Raw genomic sequence first — 26,467 nt, 5'->3', positions numbered from 1 at the left:
ACCTTCCTTATAGTCCTTCCTTTCAAATATTTTGTTCACAGATCATTTCTAACACACTGTCTAAACATGTATGTATTAAAACAACAACAACAACTTGTTACTTTTTCTTTATTCCAGCTGAAAAGGAAGACCATGGGCCTGTCAAACCTTGTTTGTGGAGAGGGATGAATTTGACCATCTTGTGTGTTTACGGAGAAGACCAAAAGCTGCTAAGGCAGATATTTCCAGAGGTACGTCTGTGTTGATCTGAGCACCTCGACAGAACTTTACTGCAGTTACATTTTGCACCGAATTTTATGTTTTTTACTTTTTTAAATACCTCACGACCCCATCAGTACAAACCCTGTGCTATGTCAAAGTATTAATAATTCAAACAATTTCAGCAAATTCATATGATATTGTACAAGCGTACTCTCCAGCTTTTCCTCCTGCTGTCATTGACCATCGCCTCAGCTCTCATGCAGACTGTGTCCATTTTAAGTAGTCAGAGCGTTATATCCTAAAGTTTATATTGAGTCCACTGTATTCTTTATTAGCACCGTCTTAACCCGTTCTAACAGTACATGATATCTGTCCGCACCTCACAGTCTGCCTTTATTTCCATGTTGATTTTAATTGAACACGTCTGTTTAAAAGCAAGTCAGGAAATGCTGTGTAACTTGTCATGTGACACATCAGATCTTCAGTTAATTTGGCCAAATTAGATCATTTAAGGCTGTTCACACCAAGAATAGTAACTACAATAACTATTTTAGCATCCACACCAACATCAACCAATGATAAAGTTATGTTTATTAATATACACACTGCAGCGACGTTGATGTCTGCCACTTTAAATGATCAAGCTTTTGAAATGTGCATTTTGATTGGCTGTTTAATGTTCATCAGCTGGAAAATATATTCCACTGATGTTGTTCCTCTGTGTCATTAAGTATGGACTCATCCTTGGTATGAAGAGGTCTTTAAACTGCTTACAACAATCCTGCTGCATGTTATAGTGTAGAAAATAATTGAGAATAATATAGCTTGAAGATACAGCTTTCTTCCCTCTCATTTTGTTAAACTCAAACGCAAGATTTTGCCTTTCTTTGCTTGTTTGTCTTCATCTTAGTCCTTTACTCTCTCCACTCACTCACACATTCTCTCTTGCTCTGTTGTAAGGTACAAACAGAGCGGATGGTTGCATGATGGCCTCTTTCAGGTTTGTCAACTGAATGTCTACTAGTGTGGCTCAGCAAGTTCCTGTCATGATCAGCCCTCTCCAAGAAAGGTTTGTAGAAAATTGTAATCAATATTCATTTAATCCTCTAACCTGAATCTTTTGGTGAATTTACTTAATTATATCTGTCTTAATTCATATGTAATAAGCAATAGTAATTAAACATGGGGTTAATAGACATATTTTTGTTTTACAGCTGAAGAGCAAAAACACAAAGAACATCAGTCCTGTTGGGGATGAGGAATGAACATGGCTCTATTGTGCCCAAACAGAAAAGAGTGAAAAGGTGCTCATCCCCATTGATGTGTCTGTATTCAAGCAATGCATTAGTACAGCATATGATGTTGATCTCTATTCAAGTCAGCAATTATCATTTTTCACATATACATCTTTTTATAAGTCCTAGAATGAACAAATCATCAGGGCATCATTTCTGGAATTTGGGCAGAAAATGACTGAATATGGTGAGTACTGACACCTGCACCTGTATTCACCAAAACTATTTTTCTTATGGACTTACAGTTTTTGAAGGAGGATGAAGTCAGTTGATGGAGAAATGAAGAACGAGATGTGTTGTATATGAAGACTTCAGATGCAAAAGCCTTTAAGTTCTGTATGAAATGTTCTTCTAAGAAGAATTTTAGAAGAAAACTTCAGGTGGAACTTAGATGCCTTTGCATCTGAAGTCTTCATATGTACTATGAGTTTTCAATACATAACTGATTTGTTATGACTGTTTTTATTATTTTCTACTTGTACAGAAAGACTGCAGTAGAAGGAAAGCTGGTACTGAGAACATTTGTCTTCACTCCAGACTAAAGAGAAGCGGGTCTGAGGCCAGAGATGGAGGAGTCAATGGTCACCAAATGCAGCGCTGCAGCCTGAAACTGTGAAGACTGAATTCCCAAACAGCTGTGTGACTGCACAGATGTTACGGCCATAAAAGAAACTTCACAACTGAGAGCCCATACCTCCAACAACCTTCAACAGAAATCAACGGTATGTCCATTACAACAATTCTAAATAATAATAATATATAATTGACACAATGATTTTGTCTCTCCAGGACATCTACGCAAGGTTTTTCTTTTGTTGAGGACCGTCAGAGACTCCAGCCACACGAGCCATGGATTGCTCTCAACATCACCATCAGACAGACATTATCACAGAACCAGCACCAGCAGACTGCAAAACAAGTTCCTTCAACAGGCAATCAGACTGAACTGAACTCGTACCAGTAACACCACACACACACACACACACACACACACACACACACACACATACACACACCAGCAGCCTCATACTGTGTGCACTGCACTCTATCAGCTACACTGACTGGACTCTGACTCACTATTATTCTGCAACCTGATATTCTGTTTGCACTAATTCATACTGTACTGAAAGTGAAAGTGACGTGACATACAGTCAAGTATGGTGACCCATACTCAGAATTTGTGCTCTGCATTTAACCCATCCGAAGTGCACACACACAGAGCAGTGAACACACACACACTGTGAACACACACCCGGAGCAGTGGGCAGAGGTATATCTACAGTATACAGTGATTGTTGTTAATTGTTTTCATTTTGTTCTCTCTGTATAGTATAGTATTGCACTATATTTTCTACCTGTATTGAGCTCTTATGTATACGGTTTATATTTTTGATACTGTATATGTGTTGCAAATATATTCAGTACTTGTCATGCTGCAGTTTGCAGAAAAGCATTTTACCACCTGTATACTTGCATTCATGGTATTGTGATAATAAAATGATTTGATTTGAATTGGTCACATGACTTGTTCATCAGTTGTATTGTTGTGCTGGATAACAATTGCAAATTGTTTATGACATTGAAGAAGATCATGATAGAGACATGGATTTGAAGAAAACCAGGAGAGCTCTGATGATGAGAAGGAAACTGGATGTGATTCTTTGGTGCTCAAGACATTTCACCATGCCTTCATCTGGGTTTCTTCATCTGATTAAAATAAAATGGTTTTAATGTAACCCATTTTTATTTCACTTGAATATAATTTGTCTTAATATGCTTCTTTATCTGTCTTTATGCTGCATCCTAGTAAAATATTGCGTATGGTGTTGGATAATCAAGTATGGTGAATATTCTGTACTAGAGATGGTTTTTTGGTAGATACACCATTTAATTTTGTAAACAACACATATAATCACCATGGTTGTTTTGATGAAGACATGAACATTTAGTAATATTAATGAAATTCAGTTAGATGGAGAGCTGCATTAGAAGAGACTGCATGGACTTCATGCACAACTGAAGGTGATGAATCAAGGAAAGATCAACATGAATCCTGTTCTGTATTATAATGAAGATGTTCATGCACATTACTGATGTCTAGCTCCTGAGCAGGACAAAGATGAGACATTCTTTACAGAGATTTATGAATTAGGTATTTTATATTATGATTCTTTAAATTGCATGAATTGTATGGAACCATAAACTACACACTGTCACAAATTGTCTTACTGAATGACACATTGGCCTTGTCTGATGAAATGTCAGAATATGTATTTGTTGTCTTTGTTTACTATTAGCACTGTATTATTGCTCTTGATCTTATGAAATAAATTGAGCTCTTTCCAAATGGGCACTTATGTTGATTTTCTGGTGTCTTAATTCTAAGATAACTATGACTTCCAACTTACATAATGGTATGCTTTTGAAAAGACAACCTACAAAATGTGTCTCAACAGTTTGTTGCCAATGATGAGAATAGAGCTGTGCATTTTTTTCCTGCCCTTCCATCCCCAGGGGCCCAGTAGAGTCCCCTTGAAGAGCAAAACAATTAACATTCCAAATGGCTGTAAATCAAAATCTGATTATAGTTTCAAAAAGAAAATTGGTAGGACAACTCATTATGCTATGTTTACTAAATAATGTTTGGCACAGCTTTCAAACATTCATAGAAAAGTGCTATACATGTGTTTATAAAAGTACTCTTAGTAAAATAAAAAATGTCAGCCTGCCTCTCACATATGTCATATAACTTTGCACAATAAACATGCTTAGATATCCCTTTGTTTAAAAAAAGAAGTATTTTTCACAATTTCATTATTAAACATTTTAAACTACATTGCCCATAAGCCTTAGCCATTCTATCGATGGAAAGTGAAAGTCATGGCGCTGTTTTTTGTAGTTCAATTAAGTTATGTTCAGGTTTAAGGTTAGGATCTCGGTAAAGAGGTAATTTCACAAAATATAGCAATGCACCATTGTTAACTGAAGGTACTATTGACGTAATAATTACAGCAAAATTTACTTTGCAACATTAAACGTTTTTTAATTTGGGCTAAAAGAAAGTCCAGTCACAGCGAGTCCTCGAGTGCCAAGTGGATTTCAAAGCCAATGAAAATCCAGTTGAGCAGAAGCGACACCCTTACTTGTCCATATACGGCCATTCATGACAGGCTTTTCCGGGTTCTTGTGGTGAATTTATTTTCACCCACTAAATATAAAACTAAAATGACGGATTTGCATTGTGGGGTAAACCTGATTCAGCAATAGATTTGTTGATTACAGTTATTTATTTTCAAACAAGGGCCTCATATTTGCGATTATACACATTCTTTACCCTAATATTAATGTACAATATTTAAGCTCAACATTTTTGCATATACTGTATGAAAAAATTATATTATATTTATATATTTATAGTGTATTAAATGTATACATTTAATCACTTGTGTGTTTTTTGGAGATGTATTTACAATCTTGCAATTTTTAGCTCTACCAGTTAAACTACAGAAAAAAAGGAAAATAATAATAAAAATAAATAAATAAATACAATTTAAAAAACACAGGGATAATTTTTTTTTAGTAATTTCCATATCAGTGTTTATTGATATGTCAAACTTTTCAGACAAACAATGCAAATAACACCATTCTTTCTCTCTAGTTTGTCACTATGAAGAAATAAAAACAAAAAAATAATATATTATTGTGAAATATAACAACTTTTAAAAATTACTGATTGATAAAGTAACTAATAGGTACAGACAGAATTATGTAATAGAAAATCCCTTTAAAACTAAATTGGCTAATATAAAAATATATATATAAAATAAAAAAAATGAATAAATAAATAAAAATTGTCAATTTGTTTGCAGAGAAGTTTATAAAATGCCAAATAATATTTTTACAAACCAGGAGTTGCAAGGCACCAGCTGAAATCATATTCTTTTCTTTCATTTAAAAGTGATTAACTAATTAGAAAAATATTGTTAAGACTAATATTTCACATGATTACCTCTTAATCTCCTGTAATCACTGATCGCTTCTGTTGTGAACATATGCAAGACAAACTAAAACGGTTATTAATAATTATATTTTATAAATCATTTTCAGCTGGAAAATGCATTTCTATCATTAAATGACCTTAAAGGTCACACACACACACACACACACACACACATATATATATATATATATATATATATATATATATATATATATATGGCATATAGAATACAGTAGGTGGGATGGTAATAGTGACAGGAGTGTTCACAGTAGAGATGGGAGTGTTGACTAGAGGAGAAATAATACAAGTAGACATGCTAACGACTGAGAGCAGATGTGCCACACTAGAGAGAGTGATGTGGATGCTTTTGGAAGGGCTGCTATTGTGGAGAGCTGATGGAGAAGGACTCAGTAATCTGTCAGAAATCCTGCAAGACAGGAAAAAATTGAATTTATAACATGATGAATAATTAAAACATTGACAACAAATGAAAGTGACGTGACATACAGCCAAGTATGGTGACCCATACTTAGAATTCTTGTTCTGCATTTAACCCATCCAAAGTGCACACACACAGCAGTGAACACACACACACGGAGCAGTGGGGATCATTTATGTTACGGTGCCCGGTGAGCAGTTGGGGGCAGCGCAAAAAAAGTCGTATTGCCGGGCCGAGACTCAAACCCACAACTTTATGGTTAAGAGTCAAACTTTCTAAGCACTAAGCCACGACTTCCCCCTAGCAACGGGCTAGTGGTTAAAGACAACATAACTGCAGCGTGTATAATAATAAACAGAACTTTATAATTTGTTGGTAGCGATGCTAAAATAGTCATTATAGTTATTGTTCTTGTTGTAAACACCTTTAAATGATCTAATTTGGTCAAATAAATTAAAGACCTGGGGCCGGTTGCATAAACTGCTTAAACTAATCTTTAAAAAAGTTAGCCATATAATTTGATTTACTCTAGACTTGTCATAATTGTTTAAAGTCAGTTACAAAAACATAGATTGGTCCAATTTTACTAAGAAATATGATTATCTCTTGGTTAACTGCTAGTTGGTCACAGTCTTAACATAATAGCTATGTTTACGCAACCGGCCCCTTTTGTGTCACATGACAAGTTACACAGCATTTCCTGACACAGTCTGCATGAGAGCTGAGGCGATGGTCAATGACAGCAGGAGGAAAAGCTGGAGAGTACGCTTGTACAATATCATATGAATTTGCTGAAATTGTTTGAATTATTAATACTTTGACATAGCACAGGGTTTGTACTGATGGGGTCGTGAGGTATTTAAAAAAGTAAAAAACATAAAATTCGGTGCAAAATGTAACTGCAGTAAAGTTCTGTCGAGGTGCTCAGATCAACACAGACGTACCTCTGGAAATATCTGCCTTAGCAGCTTTTGGTCTTCTCCGTAAACACACAAGATGGTCAAATTCATCCCTCTCCACAAACAAGGTTTGACAGGCCCATGGTCTTCCTTTTCAGCTGGAATAAAGAAAAAGTAACAAGTTGTTGTTGTTGTTTTAATACATACATGTTTAGACAGTGTGTTAGAAATGATCTGTGAACAAAATATTTGAAAGGAAGGACTATAAGGAAGGTTATTAACATAAAGTAAGGATAAATTAATTAAAGTAAATCAGTTATAACTACATATCTTCAACATTACCTGTGTCGAACCTTTGAAGGACTTCATCTTCACTGGAAACTTCTTCAAGTTGAGCTTCGAGTACAAGTTCCCTGTTAATACAAGAACTGATCAAAATCTGATTCTGAGCTGTGAAAATATGCCATGATGAACAAGAGAAAGAAAGATAAATATGTGTGACTTATTTATGAATTACAGTTCAGAAAAATAGGAAACGAAAATGAGAGAGAGAGAGAGAGAGAGTGAGAGAGAAAGAGAGAGAGAGAGAGAGAGAGAGAGAGAGAGAGAGAGAGAGAGAGAGAGCATCATAAAGAGCTGCTGGACACTGGATGTTGTTGTAGGAGCTGGAGATGTATGTGATATGAAGAAACTGCAAAACTGAAAAAAAAAAAAACACTGAATCACAATTACATTACAAAAAGGTATTAAAGGCATGGCATTGTGGTTAATGATTTTTAACTACAAATACCACAGTAAAACAGTTATCATGGTAAAAAAAAAAATATGGTAAGTGTTGTGGTCACTGGTCATTTCAGATTCGTTGCGATTGCCACACATTCGTTCACTGGCATTCACAACATATTTGTAAAGAAAACGTCAAACTGCACTTACTTTGACATTAATTGCAGACAATCAGAACAGTACCTTAAAAAATAAACCATAAAATAAAATTGTTTACAAACCTGGACAACAACGCATGGTAAGATGTTGGGTCACGCCTCCTTTTTTTGGGTGGTAACGATGGTAACGACAGTCAAAGGTCATTTGATGACGACACACCCGACAAACGAGACTGTCGTAATACGGCCGCTAGAGGGCGCTTGATTTTAAAACGTAATAATAGGTCGTAATATGCTGCTTGCACAAACGACCTATGTGGTCGTTTTTAAGAGGAGGACAGTCTCCTACATCCATAAGTTGGTCACTTTAAAAAAATAAAAAAATAATAATAAAAAAATACTCTACTGAAGGTCTACTGAACGAATGTTATTTTTTTCAGTTTTCCTTAAAATAAATTACATTTAATGTCCCTTTTAAATTATGTTTAACTGTGTACCAGTATAATAGAGGAGACCTGGTGAAAGTCGATAATCTAAACTTAAAATGTTCATGTGAGTAAAGAAAGCTTTTGTCCAAAGCGATTTACGGTGCATTCAGGCTATCAATTTTTACCTATCATGTGCTCCCGGGGAATCGAACCCCCAACCTTGCTACCAATGCTCTACCAATTGAGCTACAGGAACACTAAACTTGTAAAAAAAAAAATTGTGTATTAAATTCAAACACAAACTGAAGTATAGTTTAAGTCTTTGGTTCTTTTAATTGTGATGATTTTGGCTCACATTTAACAAAAACCCACCAATTCACTGTCTCAACAAATTAGAATATGGTGACATGCCAATCAGTTAATCAAAACACTTGCAAAAGTTCCTAAGCCTTCAAAATGGTCTCTCAGTTTGGTTTATTGGGCTACACAATCATGGGGAAGACTGCTGATCTGACAGTTGTCCAGAAGACAATCATTGACACCCTTCACAAGGAGGGTGAGCCACAAACATTCATTGCCAAAGAAGATGGCTGTTCGCAGAGTGCTGTATCCAAGTATGTTAACAGAAAGTTGAGTGGAAGGTAAAGATGCACAACCAATCGAGAGAACTGCAGCATTATGAGGATTGTCAAGCAAAATCGATTCAAGAATTTGCGTGAACTTCACAAGGAATGGACAGAGGCTGGGGTTAAGGCATTAAGAGCCACCACCACACAACTACAGTTGTTGTATTCCACTCGTGAACCATAGTCAACATCAGAGGTGTCTTACCTGGGCTAAGGAGAAGAAAAACTGGATTGTTGCACAGAGCAAGTTTTGTATTTTATTTGGTAACCAAGGTCCTAGAGTCTGGAGGAAGGGTGGAGAAGCTCATAGCCCAAGTCCAGTTTAAGTTTCCACAGTCTGTGATGATTTGCTGTCATCTGCTGGCATTGGTCCATTGTGTTTTTTGAAAATCAAAGACACTTTCCCTGTTTAACAAGATATTTTGCAGCACTTCCTGCTTCCTTCTGCTGACCAGCTTTTTGAAGATGCTGATTTCATTTTCCAGCAGGATTTGGCACCTGCCTGCACTGCCAAAAGCACCAAAAGTTGGTTAAATGACCATGGTGTTGGTGTGCTTGACTGGCCAGCAAACTCCCCAGACCTGAACCACACAGAGAATCATAAGAAAAAAGAAAATGAACGCTTTCCAGACTGCCAACTAATTATAATTTTTTTACTGGTTGAGATAGTGAATTGGTGGGTTTTTGTTAAATGTGAGCCAAAATCATCACAATTAAAAGAACCAAAGACTTAAACTACTTCAGTCTGTGTGCATTGAATTTATTTAAGACACGAGTTTCACAATTTGAGTTGAATTACTAAAATAAATGATTTTTTCCACAATACTATAGTTTATTGAGATAAACCTGTATATGTCCATAAAGAACTGATTCTAAAAATGGAGAAATGGGGGAGTGCTGATGAATCTTGTATGTATGTGGCAATATAGAACAGACATTGTGAAGACAAAGGCGGTTCTTCATTGGTTATCAGCTAGTGGACTTTGTTCCACACTCACTGTTACTTGGTTTGCTCCGATCGACCGTAAGTATCCTCTAAAGTGACCTTTACAATTCATTTAGAAATGTAAAGAGTGCATATTTAATTTGAAGAGAAGGCAAACGGTGCAGGGATACATTACATCACTTTGCGGGTAGTTGAGAGGAGGAAATACCTGTGTTGTAAGAAGCTGGAATTAAATAAACGAGGGGAAAAGGCTGCTTGTTGGATTTTCCAGGTGTGTCTACAATTCATTTGTTGTTTAGATAAGACACTCCCATGCTTTCTCAGTGCTAGTTATTTTTGAGTATTGTATTGAATTGTCATCAAGAGTTTATGGTGTTGAGTGTTGACCTATATTATTATTAGTAGTAGTAGTAGCTTGTAGAATAATCATCAAGTAGATATTAAGTTTTTCTAATGTTGCTAGCTAATAATAGGCCCTAATTAAAAAGAGGATAATGATCTAAAATCCCAAACAATTTTTTTTTGTCAGTTAAACACATTTACTTAATAAGATTAGATACAAAAACATAAAACTCATAAGAGCTTGTATGATCTTGAAATCAAAAAGATAAAACATGGAAAGAGGCCTTCAAAAAAGTGTGTGTGACAGTGTGTGAGGATATAGTAGCATTTTATGTATGCCGCAGTTTTGCTTGAGAGGTGGTTTCAAGGAGGTTTCTTATTTAAACCTAATATCCAGGAACTTTTGTGGGACAAGAATGTCTCAAGAATCAGTTTGGTGCTGTACTTTCAGCAATATCCTAAATTCCTGTTCTGTGTTTCTCTTTCCTTCAGCCAGGCAGACATGAAGGCTTCGGCTTCCCTTCAGACTGATCTGAAGGCGAACACAGATACCGGCCTACAGCGAAACTATAGCAGTCCAAGGCTGGAAAATCGCTTTCTGCCCCAAGTGCCCTCAGTATTGTCTCAGCATCAGGACACATCTCCATCCTGGGCCAAGCAGACCTTCATATCCTCACAATGGCCAGCACTCCAGCCTACCAGCCTGTCCTCCACCATGGCCACCTCCTCTCTTCTGTCATCCACAACGATGAGCTCACTATCCTCTTCCTCCTCTCTGCTGAGCACTAAGAATACCCTCCTAATGGAGCCTTCACTTCATCTTCCATTCTCACCCTCTCTAACCTCCTCCTGTTCCCATAATCCTTTACTCTCTTGCTCCAAAATGTCAACTCGCAGTGCCGCCCCACCTCACTGCTCCTTACCATCACCTTCAATGGACAATAAAGTGGGCTCAGATGAAAAGAGAAAAGTGGATGACATGCTGGGATCTACTGAGGAGCCTAGACAGGTATACAATAATTTTCTCTATTGCTTTGTAGAACTGTATTTAAATTGATGTAACATCTTTTAAAGGTTTTTCAGATTTTTTTCAATTCACCAACACAAATTTGTATTCATATTAATTTATTAAAATAACATGGTAATTGCCAGTAATTCGACTCCAGCAAGTACATTTATTTAAAAAAACATTCTTTGCTGCACAAAAAGCACATTTTGATTAAGTCAGCATGATATAGCATTTCATTTAATACTTTGTTACTGCATATACTTACAAATGCAAAGACTGGTATTTTCTTTGGGAAATGCCAATGTAGTTAAAGGGGGGGGGGGGGTGAAATGCTATTTCATGCATACTGAGTTTTTTTACACTGTTAAAGAGCTGGATTCCCATGCTAAACATGGACATAGTTTCAAAAATTAATTTGTACGTTTGAAGGAGTATTTCTGTTCCAAAAATACTCCTTCCGGTTTGTCACAAGTTTCGGAAAGTTTTTTTCGAGTATGGCTCTGTGTGACGTTAGATGGAGCGGAATTTCCTTATATGGGTCCTAAGGACACTTCTGCCGGAAGAGCGCGCGCTCCCGTATAGCAGAGCACTGAGAGGCTGAGCACAGACTCACTGATCAGAGCGAGAGCGTCGCGAAATGTCACAGAAGTGTGTTTTTGGTTGCCAGGTCAAGACAACTCTGCACAGATTATCAAAAAAAAAAAAAAACGGCATTAAAGGACCAGTGGATGGAGTTTATTTTTACAGAGCATCAACAGAGTTGTTCAAGTATTTTTGTTTGTTCCCTGCATTTCGAAGATGCTTGTTTTACGCCGGATTTGCACATCGTTTATTTCTTAAGGATAATGCAGTCCCAATCGTGGCCTAATGGTTAGAGAGTCGGACTCCCAATCGAAGGGTTGTGGGTTCTAGTCTCGGGCCGGATGGAATTGTGGGTGGGGATAGTGCATGTACAGTTCTCTCTCCACCTCCAATACCACGACTTAGGTGCCCTTGAGCAAGGCATCGAACCCCCAACTGCTCCCCGGGCGCCGCATCATAAATGGCTGCCCACTGCTCCGGGTGTGTGCTCACAGTGTGTGTGTGTGTGTTCACTGCTCTGTGTGTGTGCATTTCGGATGGGTTAAATGCAGAGCCCAAATTCTGAGTATGGGTCACCATACTTGGCTGAATGTCACTTCACTCACTCACTTAGAGACGTTGTTTGCTGATGCTGCTCTTGTTAAATTTCAGCCTCTGGATCTGTGTCACAGCTTCCAAACGCAAAAGCCTACTCGCGCTCGTGATTCTTTAGCTCCGCCCACACGTCACGCCTCCAGCCTGTCGTGTTTTTCGGGGAAAAATCGGTACAGACTAACTTTCTCTTATGAATATAATAAAACTAAAGACTTTTTGGATTTATGAAGGATGCAGTACTACTCTATAGGTACTCAAGATTAACAGGATATTGAGTGAAAACGAGCATTTCACCCCCCCTTTAATTACATTCTCTCTGTACATCTTAACAGGATGTGAGTCATGAAAGCTTGGAAATGAATGGCCAGAAGCTGTCTTCTGAGATACCTGTTCTGAATATGGATTTAGATGGAGAGGGGGAGCAAACTGTAGCTCCTCGTGAGGAGTTTGGGGTGCTTGAAGCAAGCGAGGATGAGCATCTTGTGGAATTGAGGGACAGAAAGGTGAGTCGAGTGAGCACAGTTCTAGGGTTTGTGTGAACCCAAACAATAGTTAATAATGTGCTGCTAGCCCTAGTTATTTATTTTTAGCTTTATTTATTTTATACAGTTAATGGATAGACGAATTTGTGATTGTGAAATCAAACAACATGTTGCAGTTCTTTTGTTTGTCCTTCAGAATAACCTGCTGAATGTGGTGTGCTGCTCCCTTGTCAATAAGAGCTGTACCCCGGGTCAGAAATACTGGGATAAGAAGAGGAGTGTGTGGGCCATTATTAAGGTTCTGGCCTCAGAGATTACCACAGAAGATCCTGAGTTTCTCTTAAAGGTTTGTGTTTTTATATGTGTGAGTGTTTGTTTGAGAATGTTGTGAAGTGTTAACATGTGTGGTTTGCATATTTGCATTGGTTTTAGGTTGCTGTCTATACTAGGCAGGAACTGAACATTCGTATCACAGCCAACTTCCTGCTGGCACTAGCGGCCAATCTGCCTGGTTCTAAACCACACTTTAGAAGATACTTTTGTGCTGCTGTACAGCTGCCATCTGACTGGCTGGAGGTGACAAGAATCTATAGCATGGTAACTGTTAATATTTAATATCATTACTGCCCTTAAGAAATGATCACCATATTTTTACTCATACCATATTCATATGCCGATTAATGTTTTAGAATGCAGATGTTTAATTAAGGATTTTATTTTGCTCCTGCTGAAGTATTCTACTTTTTTTTCATGCTTTTTTCAATGTCTTTTGTGCAGTGTTTCAGTAAATCTTTACCCTCCTGCCTGAAAAAAGCTCTAGTGGATAAATTTAAGCAGTTCACTGAATATCAGCTGGCCAAATACAATACACGGAAGCATCGCTGCAAACACAACAAGAAACGACAGAAAGGAGTGGTAATATGTCAAAAAAACTTTTAAAAACGTTTACATTTTTAAGAAATTTTGAATACCATATTTTCAGTGTTGCATATATCATAACATAAAATTACCTTTTTTAGATATTTTCCATTTCACATCACTGATAAAATTATTTTGTTTACTATACCTCTACTTTCAGAAAATCTCTGCTGCACAGTGGAAAATGTGGGGTGACCTTGTCAGAGTCGATGACTCCATTCTCAAAAAATATGTGAGCTTTTTTTGTGTTTAGTTTGAACTGTTTGATATTACATACAATTACAAATTACTATTGCACTTTATCACTACTGAACATCTTATGAATCAGTTCGGAATTGTATGTTTTAGTTGGAAAGCCAGAATCGTACTTCAAAGGATAAAAAACAGAGTGAATTCAGCCTCAAGAAAATGATAAATCGCCTTCACATCAAAGAACCTGCAGAACATGTCATGGCCATTCTGGGAAAGACGTTAGTCCTACAAGCTGGCATATACATTTTTGCCAATATCCTCAGTCCGGTGTAGCTTCAAGCCATGAGTGAGCATGTTTGTTGTCTGTCTTTGCTTGCAGATACCCGAGTGATCTGAAGGCCTTCTCTCGTAGTGGTCTTAGTGGGGTTTGGGAGCGAGAGAGAGCTGGAAAGCTAATGAAACTTAAGCAGCCTGACACATGGGAATGCAAACTTAGTCAGGAGGGAAACAAAGCTGCCACCTGGGAGAAACTCATCGGTGTGGAAGAGGAACATGCACGGGCTCTTTAACTGGCTTAATTTTTTAACATCAACTCAAACTTAAGTAAGCGTTTTTTTGTAATTGCAGATGGAAAGTCTCTTCCTTTTATGGCAATGCTGAGGAACCTGAGGAACATGATCTCTGTGGGCATCAGTGAGAAACATCATACTAAGATCCTCAACAGACTGACCTCGAAGGTGAGCATCTTTAAATTCAGTCTTTTGCACACTGAAACTTACGTAGCATGATGAAGTACTTTATGGGTTTCTGGTGTTTAATCTTACAGAATGCTGTAATCCAGAGCAGGCAGTTTCCTTTCCGTTTCCTGTCTGCATATAAAGTCATTCTGGAGCTCAGTAAATTTGGTAAGTTTATGTATGAAAGCTGTACCTGGATCAACATGCTTGTCAAGATTATAGCTTAAAATTCAGTTTTGTCATATTAAACTACATTTTAAAATATATTTAAATAGAAAGGAGTTATTTAAAATTGTAATACCATTTCACAGTAAAACCAGCACCTGAGGAAGTTTGAGTGACATGTTCTCTCCTTTCAGCTGGTGGGCCTGCAGCCGAGGTGCCAAGCTCCAGGGAGATCCTGCAAGGGGTTCTTAAGAAGTTCCCGAAGAGCAAACGATTCCGACAATACAAATGGGAAACTACAGCACGGAAGAGACTGAGGATTACAATGAGAGTTCCCTTTGTCTACCGCATATTCAATATCAAACGCAATCTCCTGAAAAAAGCGAAGTGTGTTTTGCTGAATTTTTTGTGTAATATTAAACTAAACCTTTACATAGTTTTATGATTTTGGAACAAAAAAATACTTAATATTTAAAATTTGTTAGTCAGAGGCTGTACACTCAGGAGCTTCTGAACAAGTACTGCAGTGCTTTGGAGAAAGCTGTGCAGATCTCCTGCAAGTACAACATCCCGCCTCTCCCCGGACGCACTCTTGTGATCTGTAAGGCTGATATTTCTGAGGTCCGAAACTGGAGTGGAGCTGATGATGTCTGCTTGCCCCCTGAAAGCACCAAAGACATTGACGAAAACAAACTCTCAGCATCGGTCAGTTATGGGCATCTTATTATTTAAGTTACCAGAACATTACAGGTTTGCTTTTATGTTTTTTTCAGAGTAACTGTGGGTTTATAATTTTGTTACATTTTGGAAATTAGACTTCTAGTATAAATGAAACATGTTTTGAACTTTATGTTTTGCAGGTACAGGAAGCTGCAATGCTTTTATGCATGATGATTAACTACTGTAGCGAAGATTCCCGAGTCATGCTACATAGACATGAAGGTTTCCAGGAGGTCAAGGTGAAGTCTGATATCATTTTTGATAATGTGAGACAAGCAATGAAGCAAGTGGAGGTAAGAATTCCCTTTTATTGTTACAGTTTTTTTTCAATCGCTAGCAAGTGCTTAACCATACTTCAGATACTTTTTCTAAACTCTTAACACAGACTAACACCTACAAAACACAATTGGCCAAATGGATCATTTTCTTCTCAAAAACACATTTTGTTACAAATATACTAAATCTTCATTTCAAAATAGAACACATCTTTCTCTGCACACACCAACTTTACCAAAACACTAGAAATCTGACACAAAATTAAATTATTCTGTCAAAGAATAACACTTCTTTTCACCTCACACGGTACATGCAGTCAATCAAAGTACACCAGGTTTCAAAATACTGGCTGTTGTTGACATTACAAAAACTGCATAGACTTTTATGTTTCAGTTTTACGGGTATTTGCATCCAAAACGTGCAATTCACTGTTTTACACAAAATTTCTTGGTTAGGGAACTATATGTCCAAATGTACAGTAATGTTCACATTCAGAAGCATTCCAGTAAAAAGCTATTTTTTCCTTTACTGTTTACTGCAGGAGGTACAGTAGAAACATGGTATGATAGAACAGAACAGGTTCGACAGTATTGCTTACAGTGAACAAAATATCAATGAAACACATAAGAGTATTCTGAACAAAAAACAACAACAGCAAAAAGCCCAGATAAAAAAAGGGGGGGGGGGTTAAAATAAAAACAATCTCTCACTGCTCCTCTCACTGCTCCTGCTCCTCTCCTTGCTCCTCTCACTGCTCCTGCTCCTCTCACTGCTCCTCTCACTGCTCCTGCTCCTCTCAATGCTCCTCTCACTGCTCCTGCTCCTCTCACTGCTCCTCTCACTGCTCCTGCTCCTCTCACTGCTCCTCTCACTGCTCCTGCTCCTCTCACTGCTCCTCTCACTGCTCCTGCTCCTCTCAATGCTTCTCTCACTGCTCCTGCTCCTCTCACTGCTCCTCTCACTGCTCCTCTCACTGCTCCTCTCACTGCTCCTGCTCCTCTCAATGCTTCTCTCACTGCTCCTGCTCCTCTCACTGCTCCTCTCACTGCTCCTCTCACTGCTCCTCTCACTGCTCCTGCTCCTCTCACTGCTCCTCTCACTGCTCCTCTCACTGATCCTGCTCCTCTCACTGCTCCTCTCACTGCTCCTCTCACTGCTCCTCTCACTGCTCCTCTCACTGCTCCTCTCACTGCTCCTCTCACTGCTCCTCTCACTGCTCCTGCTCCTCTCACTGCTCCTCTCACTGCTCCTCTCACTGCTCCTGCTCCTCTCACTGCTCCTCTCACTGCTCCTCTCACTGCTCCTCTCACTGCTCCTCTCACTGCTCCTCTCACTGCTCCTCTCACTGCTCCTGCTCCTCTCACTGCTCCTGCTCCTCTCACTGCTCCTCTCACTGATCCTGCTTCTCTCACTGATCCTGCTCCTCTCACTGCTCCTGCTCCTCTCACTGCTCCTCTCACTGCTCCTGCATCTCTCATTGCTCCTCTCACTGCTCCTGCTTCTCTCACTGCTCCTCTCACTGCTCCTGCTTCTCTCAATGCTTCTCTCACTGCTCCTGCTCCTCTCACTGCTCCTCTCACTGCTCCTCTCACTGCTCCTCTCACTGCTCCTGCTCCTCTCACTGCTCCTCTCACTGCTCCTCTCACTGCTCCTGCTCCTCTCACTGATCCTGCTCCTCTCACTGATCCTCTCACTGCTCCTCTCACTGCTCCTCTCACTGCTCCTCTCACTGATCCTGCTCCTCTCACTGATCCTCTCACTGCTCCTGCTCCTCTCACTGCTCCTGCTCCTCTCACTGCTCCTGCTCCTCTCACTGCTCCTCTCACTGCTCCTGCTCCTCTCACTGCTCCTGCTCCTCTCACTGCTCCTGCTCCTCTCACTGCTCCTCTCACTGCTCCTGCTCCTCTCACTGATCCTGCTCCTCTCACTGATCCTGCTCCTCTCACTGCTCCTCTCACTGCTCCTGCTCCTCTCACTGATCCTGCTCCTCTCACTGCTCCTCTCACTGCTCCTGCTCCTCTCACTGCTCCTGCTCCTCTCACTGCTCCTCTCACTGCTCCTGCTCCTCTCACTGCTTCTCTCACTGCTCCTGCTCCTCTCACTGATCCTGCTCCTCTCACTGATCCTGCTCCTCTCACTGATCCTGCTCCTCTCACTGCTCCTCTCACTGCTCCTGCTCCTCTCACTGCTCCTCTCACTGCTCCTGCATCTCTCACTGCTCCTCTCACTGCTCCTGCTTCTCTCACTGCTCCTTTAACTGCTCCTGCTCCTCTCACTGCTCCTCTCACTGCCCCTGCTTCTCTCACTGCTCCTGCTCCTCTCACTGCTCCTGCTCCTCTCACTGCTCCTGCTCCTCTCACTGATCCTGCTTCTCTCACTGATCCTGCTCCTCTCACTGATCCTGCTCCTCTCACTGCTCCTCTCACTGCTCCTGCATCTCTCACTGCTCCTCTCACTGCTCCTGCTCCTCTCACTGCTCCTCTCACTGCTCCTGCATCTCTCATTGCTCCTCTCACTGCTCCTGCTTCTCTCACTGCTCCTTTAACTGCTCCTGCTCCTCTCACTGCTCCTCTCACTGCCCCTGCTTCTCTCACTGCTCCTGCTCCTCTCACTGCATCTCTCACTGCTCCTGCTCCTCTCACTGCTCCTCTCACTGCTCCTGCTCCTCTCACTGCTCCTCTCACTGCTCCTGCTCCTCTCACTGCTCCTGCTCCTCTCACTGCTCCTCTCACTGCCCCTGCTTCTCTCACTGCTCCTGCTCCTCTCACTGCATCTCTCACTGCTCCTGCTCCTCTCACTGCTCCTCTCACTGCTCCTGCTTCTCTCACTGCTCCTGCTCCTCTCACTGCCCCTGCTCCTCTCACTGCTCCTGCTCCTCTCACTGCTCCTGCTCCTCTCTCTGCATCTCTCACTGCTCCTGCTCCTCTCACTGGGCCTGCTCTTCTCCCTGGACCACTTGCTCTTACTCTTCCTCGTCCAGACATTACAGTGTTTGTCTTTTTCTGTTTCTGTTTCCAAAAACATCACTCCTCAAAGTCCTCCTTTTATTGTATAAGTGTCAATGTAGTAGAAAAAAAACAGCCACTGAGTCTAAGCCAGACTGGAATCAGCTGTGGTTGGCCCAATTTACACAACATAAATCAGCTGTGTGTCAATTAATCATTTGTTTGTTTATTATCAGCTAAGATATATTGTTTTTGAACTGATATCATTGCAGAAGCAGAGGTTTTTATACTGTATCTAAGGTTTGCAATATTGTTTTTGCTATTGTGGGATGTTGTGTGTTAACATTTGTAAATATTACAAAAACGATCCATAATTTTGTTGGGAGGTATAGCTTGTCTGTTAAGAAAATGTAAGCATTGTGGAAATGTGTTCAATGACTCCATATTGTGTGAAAACGACATGAAATGTGTGAATGGTATGGCCACAATAGACCGATGCTGTGCTTATTGTGTTTAGAGTTTTGAAAATGTGACAACTGCTTGGACAAATGCTTGTTAGCGACTGAAAAAAACTGTAATATATAATATATACAGTAATATACAAGCGGCCCTTTTTCACATTTTCTTTAAAAAAATTGAAATTTGTTAATTTCATCAGCAGCTTTATCCGTTTTACATAAATTGATCAAGCAAATGCAGCCTTTGACACTTGCAGACTTCTTTCAAAGACATTAAAATACTTAATTATTCCAAAATGTTCAACAGTAGTCAAAAAGTAAAATATAGATTTTATTGTTATATTTGTTTGGATTTATTTTATATGTATTGTCTGGTTAAATATAATATGTTTTTCTTTTTCACATTTAAATAAAAAACAAAATTGATACATTGATATAAAACGTAAAAAAAAAAATAAAACGTTCAAATAACAAATACAATGTATAATAAAACACCATGAATAGAATAAAATCAAGATAAAATCAGTCATTTTAAATTCTACAAGTGAAGTTAGGCATCATGACATTTTAATGTAGGAAATGAAAGTGGATATTAATTTTGAGATTCATTAAAGATTGCTTTTAACTGTGATATTAAATTATTGTTTTAACCTACACGCAAAAAGAGTCGAAATAAGCATTTAAAGTTACAAGTTGCAAGTCTTTTAGGTGTTCTTCTTAAGTACAATATTTTTTGATGATCTCACTTCTTTTTTGTTTTATTTATCTTTGTTTCTCGCTGTCCCTCTGTCTCTCAGGATTTGAAGGATGACAATATACAATCTGAATTTATATCTCCTCCAACCCTGTTCACTAAGCTAACTGAAGAGAAGACAAAGGTGTGAGCCCCTTTTGTATTTATGATTATTCCAGAATGCATTACAATTATTTTGCACATGACATGTCTGTTATAACATCTTCCTCCACAGCTGGATCGTATAGTTGTGTTTGAAAATGACGACAGCGACAGTTACTTAATGGCAGATATCAATAACTATCGGCAAGATATCAACTGTGATGCTGTTGTGATAGATGTGCTGCTCGGAAACATGTACGTTTTGTGGAACTTGTTCTTCCTTTGCCAAAATTTAAATGTGACGTCTTTTTATCAAAATGTCAGCTGCTTGGAGCAGAAATGTGGCAAAAATGGCTGTAGTTGTAAAAACATTTTTATTGTTTGTTTTGAACAGGTCTCCAAATGAAAATTTTAAATACAAACTGAGTTCCAACATTCTAGAGCTATGGGGGTTTAGCGAGCAGATCCTGAAGTAAGTCTTTAACGGAACCTTATGTCGTACTTAATTGTTGAAAAGCATGGAGCTGTCAGTAAGATAAGTATAGGATCTACTAAATATTTACAATATTTACTACAGTTCTAAAAGTTGGGGTTGGTAAGATTTCTCTTCAAATGTTTTTGAAGATGTCTAGTATGCTCACAAAGGCATATTACTGTAATATTAGTAATATTAATATTATGAAATATTATCACATTTAGTAACTTATTCCTTTGATGACAAAAATGAATTTGCAGCAGTCTTTGCTCCAGACTTTAGTGTCATAAGATACATCAGAAATCATTCTAATATGCTGCTTTGGTGCTCAAGAAATTATTTTGAATTATTTTTATCAATGCTGATAAACAACAATGCATTTTTCTTCACTACTTTACTTTTGAATCTGTTCTGATAGACAATAGCTGGAGATTCATTTAGAATTGTTTTGTGGTCGTAGGTTTGTCTCAGAGAGAGGCTCCTCAAGGATGCTGCAGCATGTGGAGCACATGGACAGAGTCTATAACATCCCGCCACCACAGGGGCGCAAAACTGAACCTGATAGAGCTGCTGACGTCATCTCACTCCCAGCAACACCAAAGTTCAGGTATAACCACGAAAAAATCCACAAGTTATTTGCATATAAAAGAAATGCTCATCAATCATGGTTAGGGTGTTGCATATATTCCAGTGTTGAACAGACCAGATTACTTTTAAAAGTAACTTTCCCCAACACTGTTGTAAATTAAATACTCAACAAAACCTGTCTTCATCATTTTCCTTTTCTCTCTTTTCATAGATGGAAGGGTGTGCGAGTGTTCATCTCTTCTACGTTCAGGGACATGCATGCGGAGAGGGATGTTCTTGTGCGAGGCGTGTTTCCTGAGCTCAGGAGACGAGCTGCTCTGCACTACCTCTACCTGCAAGAAGTGGAGCTGCGCTGGGGCGTCACAGAGGAGGAGTCTAACCGTGCTGTGGAGCTCTGTCTGTCGGAGGTCTGCCGCAGCCAGCTGCTGCTCGGGATTCTGGGAGAGCGATACGGCCTTGAGCCGCCCCGCCCCACCCTACCTGAACTTCCTCAATACAGCTGGGTAATTACATTTATACGTCGAATAGATGCTTCGTTAAAATTGTGATCCAGGTGATTATTATTAATCACATACAATCTTGCTCCATAACAAGTTAAATGTTAACCAGAGTTAACATTGACTTAGAGAGTAAAAGTAAAATATATATATATATATATATATATATATATATATATATATATATATATATATATATATATATATATATATATATATATATATATATATATAAAAGTATGCTACTGCTCAGACATTTGGGGCTATGAAATTATTATTATTATTTAAAGACATTAATACTTTGATTTAGCAAGAATGCATCAAATTGATCAAAAGGGAGAGTAAAGATGTTTATTACATATAACTGTTTTTTTTTTTTACTTTCTACACAACATAGATTCTTGAAAAAAAAGATTATTGTTTCCACAAAAATATTAAGCAGCACAGCTTTCAACATTTTTCATCAAGTGTTTCTTGAAACAAGATAAATATCCTGTTGATCCTTGTCCTAAAGTTTCGTGAATTATTTTCATTTTTCACTCTGCCAGCTGAACTCTGCACCTGATGGGTTGTCCATCACTGAAATGGAGATTCGACAGTTTCAAGCTCTGTTTCCAGACTCTGCCCAGAGCCGCATGTTCTTCTACTTCAGGTCACCTCATCTCGTCAGGTACACATTCATTTATTATTTGTCAGCTGAACACATTCATTTTGTCTCTGTAGTTGCCAGCAGCATAAAATAAGAATGAAATGATGGAAAACAATATCAACTGAAAGCTGATATGTTTCTGAGGCTCTGTGATCTATAGCAGAATACAGTATGTCGTATTATCTACATTTCATGTGTTTGTATGTTTAGTTCGGTGCCAGTGGCCTGGAGGACAGACTTTGTGGCAGAATCCAAAGAAGCTGAAGCTAAAATTAACAGTCTGAAAACATGGATCCGGAACAATGACTTCAAAGTGACAGAAAAGTGAGTTCAGTCCATTTGTTTTGTCGGCACAGAGAGTGGTTATGTATTTACTTTTTTCTCTACTTCATATCCTCTTAGTTATCCCTGTGAATGGGGTGGTGTGGTGGATGGAAAGCCCTATTTGAAAGGCCTGGAGGACTTTGGCAAGGCGGTGCTAGAGGATATCTGGGAAGTCGTACAGCAGCTCTTTGTGGAGGTCAAACTATGATCAAAACACATAAAAAAGAAGTGTTTTAATATTTGACACTTTTTGGGGTCCAGTCAATCGCTTGAAATATTAATACATTAGCTGTGAGAATCAGTTAAACAATGAATAAGGATGATGTGGAAAAAAAGATATGATTCTGGCCTAATCGGAATATGAAATGTGGGGCAGTAGATAATATTTATTTTATATTATTATTAAATGTTTATGTTATGTTATATATTATGTTTTCTATTTGATTATTTAAATAAAAAAATAAAAAAATATATAAAAATATAAATTATTTTTGCTGTTAATTTTTTGTGTTAATCTATTTATCATCATGTTTGCACATTTCATAATTTCTTTGATAAATGTTTTCTTGACATATGTCCCCTTTCTTTTTTTTCTTTTTTTGCATTTCCTTATTAATAACTGGAATGATTTTAATAAAATGTCTATATCACTAAAATTAATTTTCTTGTTTTGTAGGAGACGGATGAAGATTTGACCTCAGAGATTAAGGACCAGGAAGTGTATCAGGATGCCCAACAGCGGCAGTTTCATGGCAGGGCAAAGCTTATTTCTATGGCAACAGCAAAAGTTCAAGAATGTCAGCAAAAGGGGGGAATTCTGATGGTTGAGGGAAATCCTGGAGAGGGCAAAACTGTGTTCATGGTAACTGTATATTTGTAAATTACCATCATTCTTCATGTATTAATGTTTCTGAACACTGACGTCAATCTGAATATCTGTCTGTGTCTTCTTTTTATTAAGGCTGCCCTGGCCAAAGCACTTAAAATCTCTGTCAAAAACAGAAAAGCCCCTCTGTGTGATGTCATATCCTACTCCACAGATGTTAGCCAGTCAGCTTGCAGTATTGTGCAGCTTCTTCGCTGTCTTGTTCAGTGGCTGAGGAAAAGGAAAGACGATGTGGAGTTGCCTCCAAACACATCTTATAAGTAAGGAAGCATCTGACGTAACATGAATTGTCATTTCAGAAATCTGATTTCATAATTATTGTCTTGTTGCATCACAGAGACTTGTTGTCTGAGTTCCACTTGAACTTGAATGAGATTAACAAAAAGAAGCCACTGACATTGCTTGTTGATGGGGCGGACCGTATCCATGATGGTCGAGGTCAAAGGGTGTCAGAGTGGATCCCACAGCACATCCCTAATGTAAGAGAGAGGAACATACACGCAAAAAAACACACAAAAGAACACATGCAAACTTACTGTAAACTTTCTCATCAGCCAGACACGGTTCTTTGTCCTCTCAGGGTGTCTGTTTGGTCCTGAGTGTTACTTCAGAATCATCCCTACAAAACATTATTAGCAAAAGGAGAGGTATCGTGTCATTTCCACTGGGGCAGTTATCTTTACCTGACAAGAAGCAGATTGTGCAGAAGCAGCTTATTGGGTTTGGAAAGAAACTGAGTGATTCTGCTTTCAATAACCAGGTGAACTTACCTTTTACTGTTAAGGAGTGATATAAGAAACAACTGAGACCTTTTTGCATATCTAGTAAACGTATCATTGTGTTTTCCCTGTAGCTTCAGACACTGCTGATGAAGAAAGGCTCTGTGAGTCCACTCTACCTCCATTTGGCTTGTGAGGAGCTTAAAAATTATGCCTCCTTTGACAAGGTAAAAAATTGCTAAAGAATACATTTTTAAGTGTTTTTTTAGTGGTCCACATAATGTTATTTTGCTAAAGTAGTGTGAAGTTAAACATAAAATTGATGATGAAATGTATTTACTGTAGATGAAGGAGAGCCTCCAGTCTCTTCCTCAGTCTGTTGGTGAGCTGGTGCAGCACAATCTGCTGAGGCTGCAGAATCAATATGGCAGAGCAGGACTGGGATGGGCATTAGCTACACTTGCCATCAGCTACACCGGTATAAGACACAGCTAATTCTGTAAATATGGGTTTAAAAGGGTCCAGGGCGGGCCTGTCCCATTCAAATATACAACCCCCTTAAAGGGGAAATACATTGATAAGTATCAAATAGTAATACTAAGATAGCACTGAATGAGTATATCATAGTAATTACTTTGTAAATCATCCAGAACTTGGGCTTGATCTGTAGCCCAGCTTATATCTTGATGTGTCCAGTCACATTAACAGAATTACAGTGAAGTTTTATGGACAAAAAAGGTCCAATGTGTGTCGTAAATTCTATCTGTTGTGTATGTTGTGTAGCCATGTATGAAGCACAGGCCACACAGAAGTCACTTTCAAGCAAAATGACTTTCTGTTTGACAGTGTGGCAAATTTATATGACCAATTTAAACTCATTGCAAATCTGCATGTGGAAACCTTTTGGCCTCACACGAAATTCCTGATTGTGTGGAACTAAAATGGGTAAATTTCGACTGTAAAATTAGCGAAATAATGGTAAATATGACCACAACGTCAATAGCATGAATTTGATATGTTGCAGTTTTATTCAGAAATGTAAAAAAAAGAAGACTTAAAAACATATATACACTATATATATATATATATATATATATATATATATATATATATATATATATATATATATATATATATATATAGTTTTAATTGATTAATTAATTAACAAATTATGTGTATTGGATATATGAAGGAATCTTCACACAGAATCCAAAAGCTTAGATTTATTTGTTAACTTTTTAAATTATATTTTATTAGTTTTTATTTAATTTAATTTAAAGATTTCTGTTCAGTTCCTTATCTAAATAATAGTTTTTGCCTAGAGCACAACATTTTCACTTATTTATTTTTAATTGAATGTATTAAAAAATGTATATTTCTCTAATCACTAATCTGTTTCTGTCACAGGACTGCGGGAGCGTTCTCTTTACACTATACTGAACATGTGCAATGATTTAAACTCCAGAGGTGGGCTGGTGACATGGCAGGAAATTCTCCATATAGCGAGGCATCCTGAGAGCCGTGTTCCCATGGCAATATTCTCTCAGCTAGCACGAACTTTGCACAGGTACAGCCCGGTAAAATATGTAGACATAAGGAGTAACTACTTACTAAACAGGAATAATTTGTTAAGTAATTCCTCTAATGCAGCCTAATTGGACCGTCCCATGGTCAGGGCTCAGATGACCTCCTGATTTTGATACATCCAGAGGTGAAGTCAGCCTTTGAACATCTGTATCTGTCTACTGAGGAGAGCAGAACCAGATGTCATCTGATAATTGCAGGTGAAAAAAGATGCCTTTATGTGTTTTATACACTAGCATTTTGATAAGTTTTTTTAAGGATGCATTAAATTGAGAATTTTATATTGTTACAAAAGATTTTAATTTCAAATTACCGCTGTTCTTTTTTTTAATCAGAGAACCTTGACAAAAGATAATTAGATATAAGAATGATTTCTGAAGTATCATGTAACAGTAAAAACTAAAAACTGAAGTAATGACTGCTGAACATTCGGCTTTGATGTAAAATACATTAAAATAGAAAAGTTATTTGAAATTATAATAATATTTCACAATATTTTTTTATCAAATAAATACAGCCTTGATGAGAAAAGTCTTCAAAAAAAAAAAAAAAAAATCTTACCAACCCTAAACTTTTGAAAGGTAATGTATGTTTTTATATATTTTTTTCTGTATAACTTTATCCCAGCTCACCTTTGGGTGCAGTCGAATCCTCAGGGGAAGGACACATTTCTTCACTCTGACGCTGATATTCTGTCTCAACTCTCTGCGCACCTGGTCAGTGTCCTCTTGCTCTTTTATTTGATCTTTCAGCTTCAGTGAGCAATGGTAGTTCA

The 26,467-nt window shown here is 38.2% G+C and overlaps 1 protein-coding gene and 1 long non-coding RNA gene across 8 annotated transcripts in view; both read left to right on the top strand.

Moving 5' to 3' along the window:
* The window catches only part of LOC113045004 (telomerase protein component 1-like), a 48,307-nt gene that overhangs the window by 8,116 nt on the left and 13,724 nt on the right, over window positions 1-26,467 (top strand). For 5 of the 7 annotated variants that reach the window (XM_026205099.1, XM_026205096.1, XM_026205097.1 and 2 more), the window contains 30 exons: window positions 10,550-11,066; window positions 12,575-12,745; window positions 12,921-13,070; window positions 13,157-13,321; window positions 13,502-13,639; window positions 13,803-13,874; window positions 13,991-14,112; window positions 14,214-14,371; window positions 14,462-14,571; window positions 14,661-14,739; window positions 14,931-15,123; window positions 15,222-15,441; window positions 15,597-15,749; window positions 19,933-20,013; window positions 20,104-20,225; window positions 20,365-20,442; window positions 20,906-21,052; window positions 21,245-21,536; window positions 22,079-22,200; window positions 22,390-22,503; window positions 22,582-22,699; window positions 23,180-23,365; window positions 23,465-23,649; window positions 23,727-23,868; window positions 23,970-24,149; window positions 24,243-24,335; window positions 24,454-24,586; window positions 25,516-25,675; window positions 25,759-25,892; window positions 26,320-26,408. In XM_026205099.1, the coding sequence (XP_026060884.1) occupies window positions 10,560-11,066; window positions 12,575-12,745; window positions 12,921-13,070; window positions 13,157-13,321; window positions 13,502-13,639; window positions 13,803-13,874; window positions 13,991-14,112; window positions 14,214-14,371; window positions 14,462-14,571; window positions 14,661-14,739; window positions 14,931-15,123; window positions 15,222-15,441; window positions 15,597-15,749; window positions 19,933-20,013; window positions 20,104-20,225; window positions 20,365-20,442; window positions 20,906-21,052; window positions 21,245-21,536; window positions 22,079-22,200; window positions 22,390-22,503; window positions 22,582-22,699; window positions 23,180-23,365; window positions 23,465-23,649; window positions 23,727-23,868; window positions 23,970-24,149; window positions 24,243-24,335; window positions 24,454-24,586; window positions 25,516-25,675; window positions 25,759-25,892; window positions 26,320-26,408 (4,614 nt within the window). In that variant the 5' untranslated portion in view covers window positions 10,550-10,559. Of the gene's footprint in view, window positions 1-9,687; window positions 9,794-9,816; window positions 9,987-10,549; window positions 11,067-12,574; window positions 12,746-12,920; window positions 13,071-13,156; window positions 13,322-13,501; window positions 13,640-13,802; window positions 13,875-13,990; window positions 14,113-14,213; window positions 14,372-14,461; window positions 14,572-14,660; window positions 14,740-14,930; window positions 15,124-15,221; window positions 15,442-15,596; window positions 15,750-19,932; window positions 20,014-20,103; window positions 20,226-20,364; window positions 20,443-20,905; window positions 21,053-21,244; window positions 21,537-22,078; window positions 22,201-22,389; window positions 22,504-22,581; window positions 22,700-23,179; window positions 23,366-23,464; window positions 23,650-23,726; window positions 23,869-23,969; window positions 24,150-24,242; window positions 24,336-24,453; window positions 24,587-25,515; window positions 25,676-25,758; window positions 25,893-26,319; window positions 26,409-26,467 lie in introns of those variants that run through there. The other 2 variants (XM_026205100.1, XM_026205102.1) reach the window with 2 other exon arrangements.
* On the top strand, window positions 169-2,537 carry LOC113045007 (uncharacterized). Its single transcript, XR_003275946.1, has 5 exons — window positions 169-230; window positions 1,162-1,270; window positions 1,416-1,505; window positions 2,034-2,218; window positions 2,286-2,537. It is a non-coding gene; the product is annotated as an uncharacterized LOC113045007 (long non-coding RNA).

Source organism: Carassius auratus, chromosome 27 (assembly GCF_003368295.1).
Source record: "Carassius auratus strain Wakin chromosome 27, ASM336829v1, whole genome shotgun sequence".
NCBI lineage: Eukaryota > Metazoa > Chordata > Actinopteri > Cypriniformes > Cyprinidae > Carassius > Carassius auratus.
The sequence above is the reverse complement of the archived record's forward strand: the minus strand, read 5'-3'. Positions and strand labels throughout refer to the sequence as shown.